This window comes from Pseudorca crassidens, chromosome 1 (assembly GCF_039906515.1).
Source record: "Pseudorca crassidens isolate mPseCra1 chromosome 1, mPseCra1.hap1, whole genome shotgun sequence".
NCBI lineage: Eukaryota > Metazoa > Chordata > Mammalia > Artiodactyla > Delphinidae > Pseudorca > Pseudorca crassidens.
This window is the reverse complement of record NC_090296.1, coordinates 196,697,308-196,717,633: the sequence shown is the minus strand read 5'-3', so window position 1 is coordinate 196,717,633 and position 20,326 is coordinate 196,697,308. Positions and strand designations below refer to the sequence as shown.

At 45.2% G+C, this 20,326-nt stretch overlaps 1 protein-coding gene and 1 long non-coding RNA gene across 7 annotated transcripts in view; one reads left to right on the top strand and one right to left on the bottom strand.

Annotated features, from left to right (window-relative positions):
- Window positions 1-20,326, top strand: part of JCAD (junctional cadherin 5 associated) — a 74,819-nt gene that overhangs the window by 14,760 nt on the left and 39,733 nt on the right. Inside the window, exon 1 of one of the 3 annotated variants that reach the window (XM_067705403.1) lies at window positions 19,884-19,999. The exons of 1 other annotated variant lie outside the window; for it this stretch is intronic. In XM_067705403.1, the coding sequence (XP_067561504.1) occupies window positions 19,884-19,999 (116 nt within the window). Of the gene's footprint in view, window positions 1-19,883; window positions 20,000-20,326 lie in introns of those variants that run through there. One more of the 3 variants, XM_067705410.1, reaches the window with a different exon arrangement.
- Window positions 11,037-19,782, bottom strand: LOC137206625 (uncharacterized). Of its 4 annotated transcripts, XR_010934758.1 has the most exons (4): window positions 17,602-17,862; window positions 15,615-15,935; window positions 13,077-13,188; window positions 11,037-11,884 (listed from the first exon to the last, which is right to left on the bottom strand). It is a non-coding gene; the product is annotated as an uncharacterized lncRNA (long non-coding RNA). The 4 variants fall into 4 exon arrangements; XR_010934754.1 differs by having other exon boundaries at window positions 11,037-13,188; XR_010934755.1 differs by lacking the exons at window positions 11,037-11,884; window positions 13,077-13,188 and adding an exon at window positions 19,690-19,782 and having other exon boundaries at window positions 14,546-15,935; window positions 17,602-17,710.

Genomic DNA, 20,326 nt, shown 5'->3' with positions numbered 1-20,326 from the left:
GCAGCAAGATGGATGGACCCAGAGATTATCATACTAAGCAAAGTTAAGTCAGAAAGAGAAAGACAAATACCATATGGTATCACTTATATGTGGAATCTAATATACACAGATGAATGTATCTATGAAACAAAATTAGACTTACAGACATAGAGAACAGACTTGTGGTTGCCAAGCATAGGGGGTGGGGTAGGGATGGACTGGGAGTTTGGGATTAGCAGATGCAAACTATCATATATAGGATGGATAAACAATAAGGTCCTACTGTATAGCACAGGGAACTATATTCAATATCCTGTGATAAACCATAATGGAAAGGAATATGAAAAAGAATATAACTTTGCTGTTCAGCAGAAATTAAACACAATATTATAAATTTTCTTTAAAATGAGTTGCAAATAAAGCAGATGGTTCGCACAGAACAGGGCCTCAAAATGTGCTCATGGTGGATCATTTCAGTTCAGCCTCGCTTTTCTCCTCAATTTTACAATGTGAGGGACTCCCTCTTTAACACCAAGTATGTAAGCCATACCAGAAAGACATTACTCCTCTGAAAGAGTAAACACGTAAAAACTGAACTTGAGTTCATAAAGAAACCAGAAGATTAAAAAGAAAAAATTATGTAACGGAAGAAAAGACACCAGTGATGGCAGAATACCCACCAGTATTTTAGAATCAGGATTCTAGTATTCCGCTAGGTCTAACATCAGGATTGTTACTTTATTTTGTGGGAAGGATATGAGGACAAACTAATCTGAAAACTGTATAAAAGTAGAGAACAGAACAAACATGGATTGGGTAACTGTGATGATTTCCAGGGTGCAAATAATTGCTTTAAATTATTATTTATTTATAAATTTATAAATTATTATTAAATTATTAATAATTAAATATTATTAAAATATTTATAAAATTATATTTATATATATTTATATATAAATATATATATTTATAATTATAAAAATAATTAAATTAAATTACTATTATTAAATTATTAAATTAATTTAACTTACTCTCCCACCTCATGAATAATAGACGTTTTCAGATTCTTTAAATCTGCTTTGCTCGTTCACATGTTTTCTTTTTCTTATGATTTCGATGCCTGTATTTCTGTTCTGATTCTTGACTGACCTGTATTAGGGCTAATAGACAGACAGTTCAATTCATCCTCATGTAAAATCATGGATTCGGTTATTTAAACACAGATTTGATGGCTTAGTAAATAGGCATTTAAGCTTTAGCTATTAAATTAAACTTCTTCCAGTTATCTGTAGACCCCATATTCTGGGCTGTACAAAGAACCCTGCTATATCTATCGAGTACAGCAGGACACCCATAAATATATTTATCTTGAAAACTGTTTGTGGTCATGTAAAATGTTCTCTAAAAATCTTTTATTGAAGCATTTAGTAGATCCACATGAATATACATATAAGAAAATCTGATATGAGTGACTATTTATAGAAACAGTCCTTTAGGAAGTAACTTCTTAGCAGTGAAGGGAGGTAGTGGAAAGATGCTGGAGAGGGAGCTTGTTTTCTGGTGCCTGCTCTGACTCTGAACTGCTGTCTGACCTCAGACAAGTCATTTTCTTCATCTGTAATGACTTCTAAGGTTTTTCAGTTCTAGAAAACTCTGCTATTTTTTACTGGTATTTTTCTTTTCTTTTTTTAATTGAAGTATAGTTGATGCACAATATTATATAAGTTACAAGTGTACAATACAGTGATTTGCAATTTTTAAAGATTATACTCCATTTATAGTTATTGTAAAAATATTGGCTATATTCGTGTGTTGTACAATATATCCTTGTAGCTTATTTTATACCTAATAGTTTGTACCTCTTAATCCCCTTCCCTGTCTCCACTGGTAACCACTAGTTTGTTCTCTGTATCTGTGAAGAAAACTCTACTTTTGTAAAATAGGAGATTAGCTCTTCCTCCTTCTTATGGTTAACAAGAAGATAAAGAGATTAAACGTTTCTGCAAATGGGGACAGGAAAATAAGGCATATTTGGAAAACCTTAGAAATTTGCACCATTTGGTCTGGAATCAGTGACATCAGTTTGAATTAGGTTTTATATCATTTGATAAGGGAAGTCTTTTTTTTTTTCTTCCAGTTTGTGACCTTCAATAACAGTGAGCTGTCATAGTTCTTCCCATGGCAAAATTTTTACAAAAGAATTCATATCTTAAGGTATTAGAATAAGTGGGAGTTTTTCTTAGCACTACCTGAGAACTGACTCTGTTTTTCATCCTACGGGTAACTGGATTTGACAGCTAATTGGTCTGTTTTGTTCTAAAACTACCATCTGTTCCAAGGCACTTTTAAAGGTTTTCATCATCACCATTATGTGTGAGATGTAAAATATATATTCATAATTATTCATTTCTAAGAAAAAGGTAAAAAACAATTACACTTAGGCTTCAAAGATATAACATTTATACAAATGCAGCTGTTTAAATTGCAGCAAATAAAGAAATTTGATATACCCGTAGACCTTCTAGTTATGTACACATTTGATTGATATCACTAAAAACTAAAGGAACATCTTTTTGCACCAGAATTGCAGTCAGTGCTGGAGGTAATAGTACTACATGCAAATTCTAAATGGGTGTCTCCTAATTCCAGGAGCTGCTCTGCAGCAGCTGTGTGCTGTCCTCATGGGTGTGTCTCAGTGACACTGATTTCTCTTCCCGTCAGAGCCCTGCTAGGACCATGGTTCTACCTACTGCCATTTGAATTCCAGGTTCTGATTCAACTCACGCCTTTACTTACCCAATTTGTTTGTTCAACCCTTTCTTCAATTCCGTGATCCAATTAAAACTCCCTGTGTGACCAAGCTAGTTCTAACTGGGTTTTTGTCATTTTACACCACCCCCGACTAAAAAAAACACCAAGAAAAAAAGAAAATCCTGACTGATATATCAAATATCAAACTCTAGTGGCCCTTTGTTCTAGTCTTTTATTCCTTATTCTCTAGCTAATCTGGTTAACTAGTCCGTGGTATGAGTTCACTACGTGCCAATAATATCTTATCCCTCCCAGGTAACATAGATGCCTCTTAAACTTGACCTCTGGGGGAATTTGCCTTCATCTGGGACGTGACAGATGGTCAGCAGTAAGGAGATTTGGGCCAGAGTAAGGACGTGTCCCGTTCTTCAGTGAGTTTAGAATACAAACATCACCTGGTATAACTCTACAATAGAGCTGCCCTGGTGAAAAGAGAATCGGCCTTCCTCTTTCTGGAGGCCAAGAGCAAGTCCTGGTAGACTCCCACGTGGGAGAGGAGCTTAACGGAACCAACAGGACAGCAGGCATCATGGACAAGAAGACGCAGATTGAGCTGTAAGGAGGACAGTTAAATGAAGGCATGGTGTATCGGGTCTGTGGTACAAGCTGGGGGCTTGCTGTTGGACTTGGGATTGCACGGGGCCCTGGGGGTGATGACGCGGGGGAGCGTTCCAGAGAGGCGATGGCCTGTAGAAAGGATGAGAAGGGGAGGGGTCAGAGGTGGGGCCCTCCTACAGAATGGGGGTGGAGTTGAGATAGTCTGGGACCTGGGACCCTTTGCTGTAAAGCTGGCATCTGGACAAACATCTCCTTGAGCAACAAATACAAAGGAACTATAAGGGACTAAAAATAAGTGCATGCATGCACAGTTGGGGCAAATTATGGACAAGAAGACACAAAAAGACCAAAAAGACCAACTGCCATTTCTGAAGAGCCGGGAGCAGAAGCAGGGTGTCAGAAGCAAAAGCAGGGTACTGTGCACGCCCCCTGCACACAACACCACCAAAGGGGTGGGCAAACCACCTACGTCACCCCTTCGGCCCGACCCCTGGACCCACCCCTACCCTTACCCCATATAAGGAAGCAGCTTGCCCCACCCGGGGAGTGAGCGAGCAAGGGAACCTCTTACTTGATCTTGCACCCCTCAGCTGCAGCAGGGGCCCCAAAAAAGCCTTGCCTGAATTTCTTGTCTGGCCTCTGATCCATTTCTGTTGATTAAGGAGGCCAAGAACTCTGGTCGGTAACAGGTTGACAGTCCATGAAGCCCGTGATTAGGAACTTTAATGTAGAAAGTGTGCAAAGTAGCTTTTGAATTTGACAGAGGCTGTACCATAGGTTTGCAAAGAGGGGAGCGGGCTGATTCAAGTGAGATTTAAGCTTTGTGTAGGAAGGCTGAGGGAGTAGAGGAAGGCCAAAGGCAGAGCCCCAGATGGGACACGTGCCAAATTTGCAGGAATATATTGGGAGGGATAGGTTGAAGGATATGAAGACAGGACTCACCGATGACTTCTGTTGGGGAAAGAGAGGAGAGAAGGGAAGGGCTAAGCTGACTCAAAGCTGTGAGTCCCGGGGACCAAGGGGAAGGTGCTATTAATGTAGCTATTTGAAGGTGGGGAGGAGAGAAGAGGGGCAAAGGAGGAACAACTGAATCCTGAAGAAGGAAGATGCAAGTGAGACTTCAAAACCTGGTGGTTCTTCTAAGATGAGACTCCCAAAAGGAGAGGAGAACTGTTTCTTTCACTCAATCACTGTCAAATCAAACTACTGGACAGTAGGAGAATTAATTCCATCTGGATTTACTCTGGGAAACATCTAAACTACTCAACTCAGACAACTCATTAAGGAAACCCTCTTACAGATTTGTTTTTCTGCCAAGAGGTTTATATGAATATTCATTTTTATTCCTGTTCTCTCTTTGGGAGGGAGGGGTTGTTTGGAAAACTAAATAAGTGATGAATAATGATAAGAATAATTGTGTAAGTAAGACTTGAGCTATATATTTTTTATAATTTATTCTCATAATCTGCAGAAACTGTTCTAAGCAGGGGAGAGAACTGTGAAAACCTAGTGTCTGGTTTCTGTAAGTGCAGACTTAGGTGTGAATGTGTTAGACCCACCAACCATGGATGCAATTCAAGGTCCCCAACTCCTGAAACCCTCTTGCCCACTGCCCTTCAGTATCTGCATGGGAGCAGCCATGTGGTGTGTCAGGTGATCCAGGCCCCCAGACACAGCTGACTGGAGCCTGGTCAAGAAACTGACACAAGGTCAGCCAATCCATGGCCAGAAATCCCAGCAGAGGTTTTGTGGGGAAAAAAAAAAAAAAAAAAAAAGCTTTGCTTAGAGATAATGGTGATTAAACACACTAATCAATTTCTGCCTCTTGGAAATTTTGCTCCTTAGAAACTCAAAAAGCCCATCTAGAGTAGTAATATCTCCATCACTGAGAAGTTCAATTGCACCTTTCTGCACTCTGCCGCCACAGGCCAGAAGCTCCTATAATCACTACTCTCCTTGGCCTACAAACAAACACAGTCACATCCCTGGAACAGCAACAGTAGTGGAGGTGAGTTTCATTGGCGTTGACTGGAATAGCCTCACCAGTGTCTGACAACTGGAGCCCAGAACCAGATTTGTAGAGCCCTTCCTGCCATCCCCACAGCATCAGATAAACTTTCCTGCTTCTAGTGCACACAGAAGAGGATGACTATGACCTCTGACCATCCATTACCAAGGGTTGTTTAAGAATACTGTCTGCACCCCTTCCCTCCTGAATGCTGCCAACATCCCTACTCCAGCGGCACCATCCTCCTAAGTGTCATCAAGGAGAAGTGCCTGGGGCAGCTCCGATACCTCTAATTCTGAAGAGCAATGCATTATTGTCCTGTGGACTTTCCAAGTAGTATAAAAGGGCCTGCTGCCATCAGCCGATCACTAGAGAAGAGATTTCTCTGATTGATTCTTCCAGATCCAGCTCTTTCCGATCACCACAGGATAATTTATGGATCTTGCTGTTGCTTTAGAGTAATCGGCTCTTCCCTCCAAAAGAGCAAGCCTTGCACCGCTCACCATTGTCTAGCCTGTCAGGCATTAGAGCAGCTGTTTCAACCATCTTCACAGGCGTGATGGGTGAAGTGTCTGGTTTGCACTGAATGGCAGATCTCTGACGCTGCTGCATTAAAGGGAAAAGGGAGGGAGGAAGGGAGGGAGGGAGGGAGGAAGGAAGGAAGGGAGGGAGGGAGGGAGGGAGGGAGGGGAAGGAAGGAAGGAAGGAAGGAAGGGAGGGAGGGAGGGAGGGAGGGAGGAAGGAAGGAAGGGAGGGAGGGAGGGAAGGAGGGGGGGGAAGGAAGGAAGGAAGGAAGGAAGGGAGGGAGGGAGGGAGGGAGGGAGGGCGGAAGGAAGGAAGAAAGAGGGAGAGAGAAAGAAGAAAGCAAGAAAGTAAGAAAGAAAAAAAAGAAAGAAAGAAAGAAAGGAAAAGAAAGAAAGAGAAAGAAAGAAAGAAAAAAAAGAAAGAAAGAAGGAAAAGAAAGAAAGAAAGAAAAAGAAAGAAAGAAAGAAAGAAAGAAAGAAAGAAAGAAAGAAAGAAAGAAAGAAAGAAAGAAAGAAAGAAAGGAAAAGAAAGAAAGAAAAGAAGGAAGGAAGAAAGAAAAAGGAAGAAAGAAAAAGAAAGAAAGAGAAAGCCCGCCATCTGGCCCAGGAGCACAGAGTGCCTTTCCTGATCCAGTCTGCCTTCCTACAATTGCCATCAGTCTCAGTGTGCTCTGCGGTTGTGAGGGTTACAAGGTGAAACCCCTCCAGGGCAGCTCTGAGACTTGTCAGGAAATAGGCTTCATACACACCCTGTTTGGCTGACCAGGGTGAGCTGCTAGAATTTCAAAGGATAAGCCATACCTGTCCTTAGTGACTAAATTATTAAGAACATGGAATGCAAATCAAAACTACAATGAGATACCACATCACACCCCCATTAGGATGGTTATTTTTAAAAAAGAAAATAGAAAATTACATGGGCTTCCCTGGTGGCACAGCGGTCAAGAATCCGCCTGCCAATGCAGGGGACACGGGTTCGAGCCCTGGTCCGGGAAAAACCCACATGCCGCAGAGCAACTAAGCCTGTGCACCACAGCCACTGAGCTTGCACTCTAGAGCCCACGAGCCACAACTACTGAGGCTGTGTGCCACAACTACTGAAGCCTGCACACCTAGAGCCCGTGCTCTGCAACAAGAGAGGCCGTGGCAATGAGAAGCCCGCGCACCACAACCATGAGCAGTCCCCGCTTGCCTCAACTAAAGAAAGCCCGCGCGCAGCAACGAAGACCCAACACAGCCGAAAATAAATAAATAAAATTTAGTTAAGAAAAAGACCAATCATAAAAAAAAATAACAAGTGTTTGCAAGGACGTGTAGAAGTTGGAACCCTCATCTATTGCTGCTGGGATGTACAATGGCGCAGCTAGCGTAAAAATAGTTTGGCAGCTCCTCGAAAAGTTAAACATAGAGCTACTGCATGATCTTTAACTCCACTGCTAGGTACATACTCAAAAGAATTGAAAGCAGGGTCTCAAACAGATATTCCTTCACCAATGTTCACAGCAGCATTATTCACGATTGCCCAAAGGGGGAAACAACACGACCATCCATGGAACAACAGACAAATGGAGAAACAAGATGTGATATATACATACAATGGAATATTATCCAGCCACAGAAAGGAAGGACATTCTGACTCATGCCGCAACGTGGATGAACCTTGAGGACGTCACGCTAAGTGAAATAAGTCAGACACAAAATGAGAAATAGTATATGATTCCACTTCTGTGAGGTACGTAGAATAGGGAAATTTATAGACAGAAAATAGAAGAGAGGTTACCAGGGGCTGAAGGGAGGAGGAACGGGGACTTACTGTTTAACAGGTAGAATTTCTATTAGCCTTGATGAAAAAGTTCTGGAAATGGATAGTGGTGGTTGTACAAGATGGTGAATGTATTGATACTTAGTGTCACTGAATTGTATACTTAAAAATGGTAAAAAAAAAAAAAAAAAAAAGTATGGAAAAGTACATTTCTTTGTTCAATTCCTTGCCAAGGGTGTAGACACCTCAGTTCCAGGTACCGCCTTCTGCCCACACCTGTGTGTCACCTCGCCGCAGAGAACCACCGGGAGCTCTCTGAAGGCAGGTGGCACCGGACCAGTCCAGGTGCCTTGCAGCCGCGTGGTTAATATTCTGCAATTCCAAATGTCTTCCTCCATTTTCCCCAATTCAATCACATACATGTCCATTTTTCTGCCTGCCATTCTGGGCAAGTGAATTCTGCTGGGGAATGTCCCTTCTTCTCTCCCCGAGAAACCCTTCTCAAATGAATAAAACATGGGCCCGAGCAATTCAGCCTTCGCAGCTGGTCTCGCCAGCTTATAGTGCATCTTTTGTTTCCTTCCATCCTCGACAAGCATGATGGCTTTGCTCTCAGGCTAACTTTGATTCCTGGGAAGTTGAGGCTGGAAGGCGCCTGTCGGTCCCATCACACCCGAGTTCAATTTAGACTAATGATTAGCAAGGCCACGCTCCCCAGGGTTACACGTGTGTCTTCTGTTGTCTTAACCCCCCAGACATGGCCCTTCACAGTCCCACTGCATAATTAGAGAAGGGATGACCGGGCAGTGCTGGGATGCTGTCCCTTGCCGAAACAGGCAGCCCTGCTTCTCTGTCTGGCAGAGTGAGCTCCCCAGTCTTGGAGGACCTGACTTTGAAACTCAGCCCCAGCTGTGGTTTCTGCCATCAAGGACCGCCTGGGCAGTGTAGCTATTCTGATAAAATGCAAACACAGGCGTGCGAACTCTAGAAAGAAATCACTCTGTCAGATTTCTGGGTGGCTACCAAATGCTCCAAAAGTGCCTGCGTGAACCATATTGCTAAATTCGAAGTGAAAACACATTTGCCCCAGGAAGCATCAGGCTAACTCCAATTGTCATCTCAGTGGAGAAGATTCAGAACAAATGACAGCTCTGGGAAGTGCGTGTTCACATGAAATGAGGATGCAGGAGTGGCAGGCTAGGCAAACGGAGGCGTGACAGCTCTTTGCTTTTTCCTCTAATTCTTCCAAGGGATGTCTTCCCCCTTTAGCAGATACTAGAGAAACAAAGACACGCCGCCCTAATTTCGAGCGCACTTTTCCCTTCCCACTCGCTCTGGCTTTTTCCACTGAGCTGCTCCATAATCTGATGGCATGGTTCTGGCAGGTTGGCTTCTGCCAGGGTTTTTGGCGTTTCTGATGTGACATTGGCTTCATTGGATGCAAGAATTCTTCTCTGGAATAAATGTAAGTTTCTAGAGTGGGTTAAGGGGACAGCTTTGCTTCGAAACCCACCAAAGTCAGAGCAAACCTTGGGCACCTTCTCTCCTTAGTCACTTATTATATAACAATTGCCCAGTGTCACTGCTGCTGACAGGGAGATTAGATCAATGAGGCCATTCCCTGGAGCTGGGATAAAACTGTGTGAAATGTCACCAGGCTAATGGGTTTAATGAGGAGAGGACATTATTCCTGAGGAAGGCTGCTGAAAGCAGATTGAAGGCAGCATGTGACAGTCCGTTTTGTGGGCTTTTTCTTGGTATTGGCGGGGACTCTGTTTGCACTGGCTCCTGCATCCCCAAAGCCCATTTATTTCCTTCAGAGAGGAGGGCCACGCCGACCCAGTCCACTCTGGACTCCAGGGCCTTTTGCCTCAAGGAAGAAGATGGCTCCTAGAAGTCTATAGAGATTTCCTGCTTGTGAAATCCAGATTTAAATAAAATAAGTAAAGCCTTTAAAAGTTAGTTGGATGTGGGAAATGGCAAAAAGGGAGTCAGCCTCCTATGACAGCAGGTATTGAAAGCATGGTGTGTCGGGATGGGATGGATACAGGACAGGGACCGGGGGCTGACAGAGCCACCAGCTGCCCTGTCACCTTCCACCACAACCTTGTTCCGAGGATTGCAAGGACTCTCATGACTTCTGCCCTTTCTGGATTCCTGTCCCCTGTGGGGATCACGGCAGCTGCAGGTCTCCGGAAATCGCTTCCGTTGTGTGTCCGAGTGGACACGGAGCTGTGCCCATCAGCTCTACCCCTGCTATGATGCACTCACAGATGAGGTGAGATGCGATCCACCTGGGAACGTTTAAAAGCCAGGCCACAGAGCCAGGCTGGCTCTTCGGAATGTCCAGGCCAGAGAATCTGGCTCAAGACACACATAGAGGACTTGAACTTGAAATTGCCGAAACTTTCAGTGAGTTTTTTCTTTTCCTTGTTTTTGGCCGCGCTGAGTGGCTTCTGGGACCTTAGTTCCCCGACCACGGATTGAACCCGGGCCCTTGGCAGTGACCGAGTGGAGTCCTAACCACTGGACAACCAGGGAATTCCCTCAGTGAGTTTATAATATGGTCACATTACGTTCATCTTGGCCAGTGGCCTGCTTGGTGCCCTCCCACTGAATTTGGAAGAAAAGGGTGAAAGGTCAGTGCAGTAATGTCCTAGCCACAGGTCCACTATGGGGTAATATCCAAAAGAAGAGTCATGCAAACTGACCCCCATCAGGGATGCTTCAGAGTACACTTGAGTTAGACTCAGATAGCTATTTTGTCCACAGTATTTTTGTCAAGATTTCTAACACGTTTCTCCATTCTGTCGTCATTGGGTTAAAACTACTTTTCTAAATCCTGAAAGCTGGTTCTTTTACTGGCCTCTTCTCTCTCTCTCTCTCTCTCTCTCTCTCTCACACACACACACACACACACACACACACACACACACACGGAGCCAGACGCTCAGATTAAGCTCTGAGCCTTCCTTTACATTTTACAGTAGGTAACAGTCCTCTCACTAAAGTGTTCTCTTGGGATCTTGTGGTATCTGGGATCCCTGGCAGAATCAAGGTAGCTCTAAGTATCCTGCCTTGCACAGTCTTTTAACTAAATTCATTATGATATTTCAGTAGCTTTAGTTAAAACCTTTGTTTTAACTTAAAAATGCAATGCTCTTTGAGATACCATTCTCTTGTCTGCAGAGCAGGAAGGAAGGAAGGAAATCACAGTCTTGCCTTTCAATTAAGAGGCTAAGTGGAACAGTCCCTACAATCTGTTAATCACCTAATATCTCTGTAACGTTTTTCCTACCACAAGCAAATGAATACCGGCAAGCCTCAGAGATCTTGTGGGTTCAGTTCCAGACCACCTCAGTAAACTGGAGATAGAAACAAAGCAAGTCACACAAAGTGTTTTGTTTCTTAACGCATATATAAGTCATGTTTACACGTCTCTTAAGAGTGCAATAGCATTATGTCTAAAAAAAGTACATACATTAATTAAACGTTTTATTATTGAAAATACTAACCATCATCTGAGCCTCCAGTGAGCTGTAATAACAAAGATCACTGAGCACAGATCGCCATAACAAATATAATAATGAAAAATTTAGAAATATTGTGACGATTATCAAAATGTGACACAGAGACACGAAGTCAGCAAATGCTGTTGGGAAAATGGCGCCGACAGACTTGCTCAGTGCAGGGTTGCCACAAACCTTCCATTTGTGAAAAACACAATGTTTAGGAAGCACATTAAAGCAAAATGCACTAAAATGACGTCTTCCTGAAGAGAGAGAAGTTTCTCCCTTGGTTCTCAACAAATGAGGGGCTGCGCTCAGCAGTTACATTTAGTCCCCAGCACGTGAAGACACTGGGAGCTCTTGTTGAGAGTGTGTGATGGCCAGGAGTTTCCACCTCTCTCGTTCATTCTCACGTGAGCCCCAGGAAAGCGCAGCCTTCAACATTTATGACAGCTAACATTTATGGAATGCTGACTCCGTTCTGAATGGTTTCATAAAAGATCTCATTTGATCCTTGTAACCACAATGTGGTTTGTTATCCTGTAGGGAGACTGAGGCTCAGAGAACAAAGTGATTTCCCCAAAGACACACAATCAATACATGGCAGCCTGAAGACCCAACCCAAACCCTCAGTTACGTCACCGCCTGACAAGCAGGGGAACCGGGACGCGTGTCACTGTGAATGCATTCGCTCCTCACACTGGGCAGCCGGTGGCTTTGTAGGTAACGAGATCTACAGGGCAAGTGAAGAAGCATTACTAAGAGGACCTGTCAGTAGCAAGTTAATTCCAGGATATGTTGCAAACCGTGGCTCCTAAACTTTGCTGCTCATTTGAACCAAGGAACTTAGGTAAAATGCAGTTTTCTGAGCCCCAGCTCTGGATTCCTAGCCAAGGACAGCTACCCACTTCTTTTTTTCCAAACGGCCCGTTACTTTAATAAAATCAGATGGTGACATTTTCAGCCTTAATGGTTTCCGTTGTGAATGGTAGTTGTCATCGGGTATCTTGTCATTTAGAAGCTTACAGTCTGGTGTGATGAAGGAGGCCTTTGTGTGTGTAGGTTCTGCAGGAAGCATGTGCTTATTCTGAGATATTAGTAAACATAGTGTCTCTGCTATAGCGTGGAATACAAAGGGTAGCACACAACCTAGAAAGTGGGAATGCTCAATAAATGTACTCTGCTAAGTAGCAGTGGGAGTTAACTGTGCGCTAAAGATGTTTCATGGCCTTTAATTTAAATGTCACGTAAGTTTTTATGATGCTAACCTCTGGTCGGCCAACTTTACTAGAAAGAAGAGAGCATTTTGTTTTCCCAAAGCAATGGTGCACTGGCATCTGGGGGGCTTCTTCTCATTTTCTTTATATTAAACTTTCAAGCCTACACCTAAGAAAACCTATCTGTCTTTTAACTTTTAAATATATTCCCTTAAACATAGGTATTAAGACCTTAAAATCTAGAGATTATCATACTAAGTGAAGTTAGCCAGACAAAGATCATGTGATAACGCCTATATGTGGACGCTTACAGAAAACAAAAGCAATACAAGTGAACTTAGTTACAAAACAGAAATAGACCCACGGACAGAGAAAACAAGCTTACAGTTATCAAAGGGTAAAGCGGGGGGTAAATTAAGAGTTTAGGATTAACATATACACACTACTATATATAAAATAGATAAACAACAAGGACCTAGTATATAGCACAGGGAACTATATTCAATATCTTATAATAACCTATAATGGAAAAGAATCTGAAAAAGAATATATATATATATTACACACACACACATATATATCTATGTATTACATAACTGAATCACTGTGCTGTATACCTGAAACTAACACAACACTGTAAATCAACTATATTTCAATTTAAAAAAAGACCTTAACATTTTACATCAAATGGCTGAAAGTCAGATTTACCCTCCAGCAATTGCTTCAACATTAGAATATTTAGTCCTTATATTCCTCATTCTGTCACCATCTCTGTTTCCATGTGCTGGTGCCCTGTTCATACTACAGTTCATTAGGAAAGCTGCGGAAATAAATAAAAATAAATTAATAATTATAATGGAACAATTTATTGTGAGTTAGCAGCAGAGAATTAGTAACTAGGAAATGTTCTACATTTTAAATTAACCTGTCCACGTGTAAAATCCATCATAACCTCATGTGCAGATTTGCCCACTGATAAGCAGGTGGGCCCTGACCACAAATCAGGCAGTGTTCTCTGGGAAAGATATTAGTTTTGCTTATGAATAGCATCTGTTCCAAGAATGTATAACATTATGGCTCCAGCGTGTGCTGTGTAGAGAGGAAAAAATAGGGGTGGATTTAACACTACATCTGTGACTAGTTAGTTATGGTAACCTTCAGGTATTTGGTGGTTTCAGCAAAAGTTCTAATACACATTCCAGGCATCAAGAACTATAGCGAAGACTGTAAAAATATTGAGACAAAGAATTAATGCATTCGCTAGTTTGAGAAAACTAGAAAGTACGTACGGCTCCCTGCTGACTTGAAAACTGCGCTCAATTCATCCTCTCCAAGGGAGGTTTGCTGTGGGTTCCCACGCGGGGACAGAGGCTCTGGCCCAGGCAGATGCTGAGATGGGGGCGACTTATCAGTGGGGACCCCGAACGATGGACTGAGTTTCCACTTATCCAGGGGACAGTGGGTGACAAAAGGAACACTGCAGGAGTTAAGGTGTTACCCAGGAGCTCACTAACAATCGTCCCAGCCAAATGAGACACTGGGTTTGGACTTTTATTGTTATTTTTTAACCACTGCCGATGAAAAGCTGACTTTCACTAATGATTTATTTTCTTTGCTCAGACTTACGCTTCGTGTCTATTAGATGCTTTCCTACAAACCACTAATTATTCTCCTTGACTCTCTTATTTGCATGTTTTACATTATCTGCTTCTAGAAAATTTAATTTTTGTGGGATTACACCAAATAGCATGCAATGTGATCTATCTATATCTATATCTAGTGATATAGTGGATCAATCAATCACCTGGGTACTTAAGCGACTAATAAACAAAGGAAGAGTAGGCTGGGTTTAAGACGGAACACGGAAATAGCTGAAATAAAACTCAAAACAAACTGAAAACCAATAGACCAAAACCTTGAGAAACCCTAGGCACTTTCTGAAAGTGTTGGTCATTTTTCCTTCAGTGGCACTCAGCCCTCTGCTCACTGATTCCGCCCTGTTCATATGGTGAGGAATTATAACTCAGGATTTGCACAATGTGAGTTCACGTGGCCATTTTCCACTCAGAGATACTCAACAATTCAGTTCAACCCTATGGTGCTGGGTGTGGTAAACAGAGGGATTGATCTGGGTCTTAATTTATAAAGGTGAGTGAGTGACAACTCAGAGAGGTCAATGCCTTTGACAGAAAAGTTTAATGTCCCTCACAGATCCCCTAGAAAGGAGAGGCATGCCACGGCACGCAGGGCCACGGGGGCCCAGAAAGGAGTGATGGGAAAGCAGAGGTCACAGCTTTTACTGGGGTCTCCGTGGGTAAGGCAAGACAGGGCTGGGAAACAGCTTGGGATTGGCTGGTTTGAATGACTCTGGTGGGCTCTGGGACATCAGGGCTGTCCCTTGTTGTCTGGGTTGATTTAGGGCATGGAAAACATCGGCTTGGTGTGCGAGGGTTAGATAAGGAGGCTGTTTACAGCATGGACTCCAGATCACAGAAGAGTTATAAACAACGGAGGCCACTGCTTTGGCCCTGTGATTAATGGTTGACAGACAGATAAATATGGGACCTAAGAAAACACAGTTAGGACAGGGTGGAGCCAATCCCTTCCATCAGGAACTCAGAATCCAGTAGCTGAACTAGATATGTAGGCTGACACAGCCAATCCAGGTGTATCGTGATAAACGCTATCCTAGCAGCTTAGGCCAAATGCTGTGGGAGTTTTATGAAGGCCAACAAGCAGAGATGTGGAAAGCTTTCTTATATGGGGGATTTATAGTCTCTTCAGCATTCGACTTGAATCACTCCTTCAGAATCATCCAACCCTGGTAACAAATCCATGGAAGAGCTTAAGTCGAGGCCTAGCCAAGTGCCTGGCACACAACGAACACGAAACGAAAGCAAGGCCTTGCCTCTCCCCACCCTGGTGTCCTTTTTGTATGCTAGCCATCACCTACTCAATGAAAGCCTGATATCTTATTCTCTCCCCTGATGGAAGCTTTTTTTTTTTTTGCAACTAATGTTGATAACCAACTTGTTTCACAGTTGTTCACGTATCTCCTTTTTTTTTTTTTTTTTTACTTTATTTTATTATTTTGGCTGTGCCACTCAGCTTACGGGATCTTAGTTCCCTGACCAGGGATCAAACCCGTGCCCCCTGCAGCGGAAGCAGAGAGTCTTAACCACTGGACCGCCGGGGAAGTCCCTCCCATTTTTTAAATTAAAAGTCACACAGGGTTAAAGAAAATACTCAGTTTTGGTTGCCTCTCGATCAGCTGGTGTGAGATGTCAGGAGAGGAGGCCAGAGTGCCTGTGCCTGTGTCTGGACACTGCGGTGCTGGCCTATGTCACTGTCCTCCTACAGCCACATCTGTCTCTCCTGTGTCCCAGGTGCTCCCAGCCAGCCACTGTCATTCCCCGGAGGACAGGAAAATTGCGTTTTCCTTATGAATCTGACAAAGACTTGTAGACCGCAGGCAGGGGGATGCTTAGAACGAACTGCACCTCTGCTCCGGGGGCAGGTGGCAGGGCTCGGGAGGGAGGCCGAGAGGCTTTCCCGCAAGTGCGTGGCCTGATGGAGGAGAAAGTGGACAAAGAGAAAACAATGAAAAATCATTTTTCTCATGCAATAACCATGCAGATTCAATCTCCTTAGAGTGAAGGTATAGGACTGAAATACATTTGTCATCCTTTTTCTTAATCCCCAGGGTTGTAAAATTTCTGTTGGGGGTGGTGCCCAGTCTTCTAAGCCTGCAGTTAACAGACACCTAATGCACTTTATTCCCCCAGGGCCTCCGCCAGCATCATGTAATGATGACGACGGCTGCTGTTCTGTGAATGTTTATTACGTGCCAATCATTCCGTTAGGCCCTCGACACACTAGCTCTGTTTCTTGTGCTCTCTCCCTGCTTCTCAAACTTTGCAGTGTATGCGAATTATCTGGGCATTCACTGAAAGTACAGGTTCCAGGCTTTCAACTGTAGCAACTGGAAATTCTGATTGTGTCCAATGAGGCCCAGGAATCTGGCTTTCTGGCAAACCCCCTGGTTGATCTGGAAGTAAGTGGTCCAGGGAGTACATTTGGGAAAACAGATTTCTAGTTCTTAGTTAAAACTAATAATGCAGTTCTTGGTTAAAACTAATAATGCAGCATAGCATTATGAATTAATAGAAAGTATGTCGAGGTCTAAAAACAAGTTTTCTTAGCACCTGTTGCTATAAAACCCTTTCTAGTTTTTGTATAACTATTATTGTCTGACTTTCTAGAACAAGCCAACAAGAGGGACTTCAAGATCTTATCGAGAACATTAATCTTTTTAGAAAACAAGAACTGGTAGTGTTTTTACAGACTGAGAAAAACATCAAACAATAGTAAGTTAAAAGAAACCTTGTGGTAGGGTCATCACCGAGGCCCTAAAGCAAGGACGGCGGTGGGGCGGGGGGCAGGTTTCTAGGTCCTTATAAAAGCAGCAAGTCAAAGGAACAAGGGCTTTGTCCTTTTTATTATTTTTTTCCTTAAGAAGGCCGTTAAGCATTCTCTCTCTGGTCATCGCACATCTGCCCTGATGACTCAATAATCCAGTTCCTTCCTGAGCCTGTGAAATGCCTTCTCCAGGACTCGGAGAGAGGCGGAGACGTGCGGCCATCCGGGGCTGGATCCTGGCACCGGGTCCCGCTCAGGGTTGCTTTAAACCACATTTTTTGTTTTCTCACAATTGCATAAGCAGTAGATAGATTTTTTTTTTCCTGTGTTTAAATCTCCCAAAATCAAGTAGGTGAGAGAGAGGGGGTGAGGTTACACCAAACTGAGAGTGGGAGGTGATGGGGGGAAGGAAAGGGGTTCTCTTTGCAGTCAAAATAAAACCTATGCAGGTGCTTTCTGAGTTACAGAGACCTGCCTTTTTTTTCTAAAAACAATAACAAACATACGTATACACGTATATGTGCGTGTATATATAAAAGGCAGAAGACCACATATACGCATATGGATACACAGCTGGTTCGCACATCTGTCCACCACCCCTGGTCTATGTACTGGTGACCAGTGTGGGAAATGGGCACAATGGATTTCCCTCCCCAGCTTTTACCTTCATCTGGGGAAACACCATGCTCCCGTTCACCTCTGTTTTCTTCTGTTTATAATTCAGACACCCACCCCTCATACTCATGTACCTTTTCTATCTTGCCCTCTCCCCGCTTCACAGCGGTATCCCCAAATCTGCAGAAAAGTCTCCCACCTTCTTCCTTGCTTCCCACTGCCCCATCCTCATTTTTTCATTCTGCTTGTTCTTCTGAAACGGCCTTAGTCATGGCCGTGATTAGAGCAGGGCCAGTGATGTGTCTGTGCTGAAGAAAGAGGGAAGGCAAACACTCTGAACGAGGTTGTCATGATAAAGAGGCAGTGTCAGGAAACCACAGGAATCTTGGAAATCATGAAGTCATCTTCTCCAGCATCTCCAATATCGCAGTCTCGGTACCTCCCTCTAATGAAAGCTGCCTTTGCCCTACCTTTCTGCTCCCACCGTTTCTTTCTGAAGAAGCTTTATGTGGGTTAGTTGAGTTTGTTTCTCCCACTGCTTCAGTGTTGTCTTCTGCTGCAACGACACAGCATTTCAGCTACATTAGGAAGTTTCCGTGGGGCTGACCCAGAAACCCGACAATATAACGTTGTTCTATGGGGAACCGTGTCCTGATCTCAATGCGCTGGTTGAGAAATGATCCTGCGGGAACATTTGGCTTCGTGTGTGCGCATATGTGTACTGCTGGGCACATGTAGATGTTCCACACCCCAAAAAAGTTATTTCATTGTGTTGACAAATTGAGGACAAACGGGAGTGGTGTGTCATTGAAGCCGTCTATCCCTGAGAGATGCTTTTATGACAAGAAGTAATGTCACCGCTGTATATAACTGCAATTTCCCAGAAAAGCCTCTGCATTTTATTTTCTTTGTTTTTTTCTCATCTTATTTTCCCAGCCCGGAGATGATCGCCTTCCTCTTTGCCTAAGTGCAACCTACCAGGCCTTCAGGGCGCTCCCCACAAAGCCTTCCCACAGACCACTATCAGGACAGGTGTTGGCGGTAGGAGCTAACATTTCTGCGTTCTTACCATGTGCCAGCAGTATGCTGAGTGCTAAATAGGCATTATCTCACTTAACTCTCATGGCTTCCCTATGAGGTGAGCACTGTCGTCATCCCCATCTCAACAGACAAGAAATTGAGGCTCACGGAAGTGAAGTGACACATCTGGAAAGTGGCAGAGCGCCCAGGATCAGGACCCAAGCCGTCTGCCCCTTGAGCTCCTGCTCATGCAGTCTGCTCCCATCTCCCGGTCCTGGTTTCCTCGGATGCACTACAGATAAGGAACGACACGGCCCTTGATCATATTCTCTTTCTTTCCCAGCACTGGCGTGTTTGGCTTTTTTTTTTTTTTTCTCTCTCGTAGACTGCACACTCCTTGCGATGAGGGTTCAGAATGAGAGTCTTGGGCCAGATTCTGAGATTTGCTAACTGTGGCACCTCCCCGAGACCCACCATCTCAAAGGACGGTGGTGAGGATTAAAAGAAAATAATGCATTTGAAGGGCTCAGCCTGGGGCTGCCCGCGGTGAGAGTACAAACGACTTTAGATATTATTGGTACGATGGCAACGAGCACAGCCCGAAATCCATAGTGGGGCTGAACGTTTTTCTACCAATTCGTTCTGCAGGGGTCCCAGGCTGCTCCGCCCACCCATCCTTGCCTCAGTGAAACTGACTTAGCCAATACCCTCTCCCTCTCTGTGACTCATCAGCAAAGTTGAACGCTTTGTCTTTTCTCTGCCCTCCGAAGTACAAGGACTTTTGCCACCACAGAACTGGCAGCAGCCTGATCACTGTTTCGAGAGAGGTGGAGGGGGCTGGAAGCAGGTAAATGCTCATCCCGCTGAGCTCCACCTCCTCCTGGCTTCAGTTTCCTCATCTGTCAGAGACGGGAGACAGGACGGAGCCGCTGACCTGCCAGGGCCCTGGCAGCCTCCAGCGAAGGCTCCCAGGGCTCTGCTTTTAAAGAAGGCGATCCCAGGCACTAAACTGTTGTCAACTGTCTTCCGCTCTTCACGCCTTTCCCGCGTGCCTGTTTTTGTGAAAGTGTGTGTGCATGAGTGTGTTTGTGTGAATCTGTGTGTGGCTGTATGTGTGTGTGTGCATCTGTGTGTGTGTGAATATGTGTGTGTGCTTCTCTGTGAGTGGATACGTATTTGTGTGTGTGTGTGTGTGTGTACATTCGCACAGGGTTGAAGCAGCCCAAACCAAAGGGACAGGAAAGAGAGGGAAGGGTGGCCCGCTCACCTGTGCCTTCGGCGGGGTGGGAGGGGGCCTGAGCCCTCGGCTCTACGTCCGCCGCTCGGGTGCCGCCCTCCGGCCGGAGACCAGAGCCCGTAGGCCGCCTGGCGGGCGGGGAGGGGCTGGGGGCGGAGCGAGGGGGTGGGCGGGGTCGATGGGCGGGGCGGCCTGGGTGGGCGGGGCGGCCGGCGGCTCCGGGCATGCTCGGCCGCGGCGGCAGCGAGCGGGGCGGGTCGCACTGGTCCCCGGCGGGCCGGAGCGGCGGCGGCGGCGGCGGCGGCGGCGGCGGCGCGGGGCAGCATGAGGGAGCCGCTCGGTAAGTCCCGGCATCCCTCGCCCCTCCTGACTCCCACCGCCCATCCGGTCTGCTCCCACGGCGCCTCGCCCCCAGCTTCCCGCGCTCGCCCCCCAACTTCTCCAGCCCGGACGCGGCTCGGGTCGGCGCCCTCCCCAGCCCGCCGCGCGGCCTCGGGCGGGGGGCGCCGCTCTGCTGGGAGCGCGAGTCCCCGCCCTCAGGTGCCCAGCCCCGGGCACGCGCTGCCCGGCCGGCGCCGAGGGCCGCGGCTGGCGTCGGCGCGCGTGTCGCCCCTCGGCGCGGGGGGGCCCGGAGGGCGGGGGTCGCTGCCGGGTCCGGCGCCTTCGC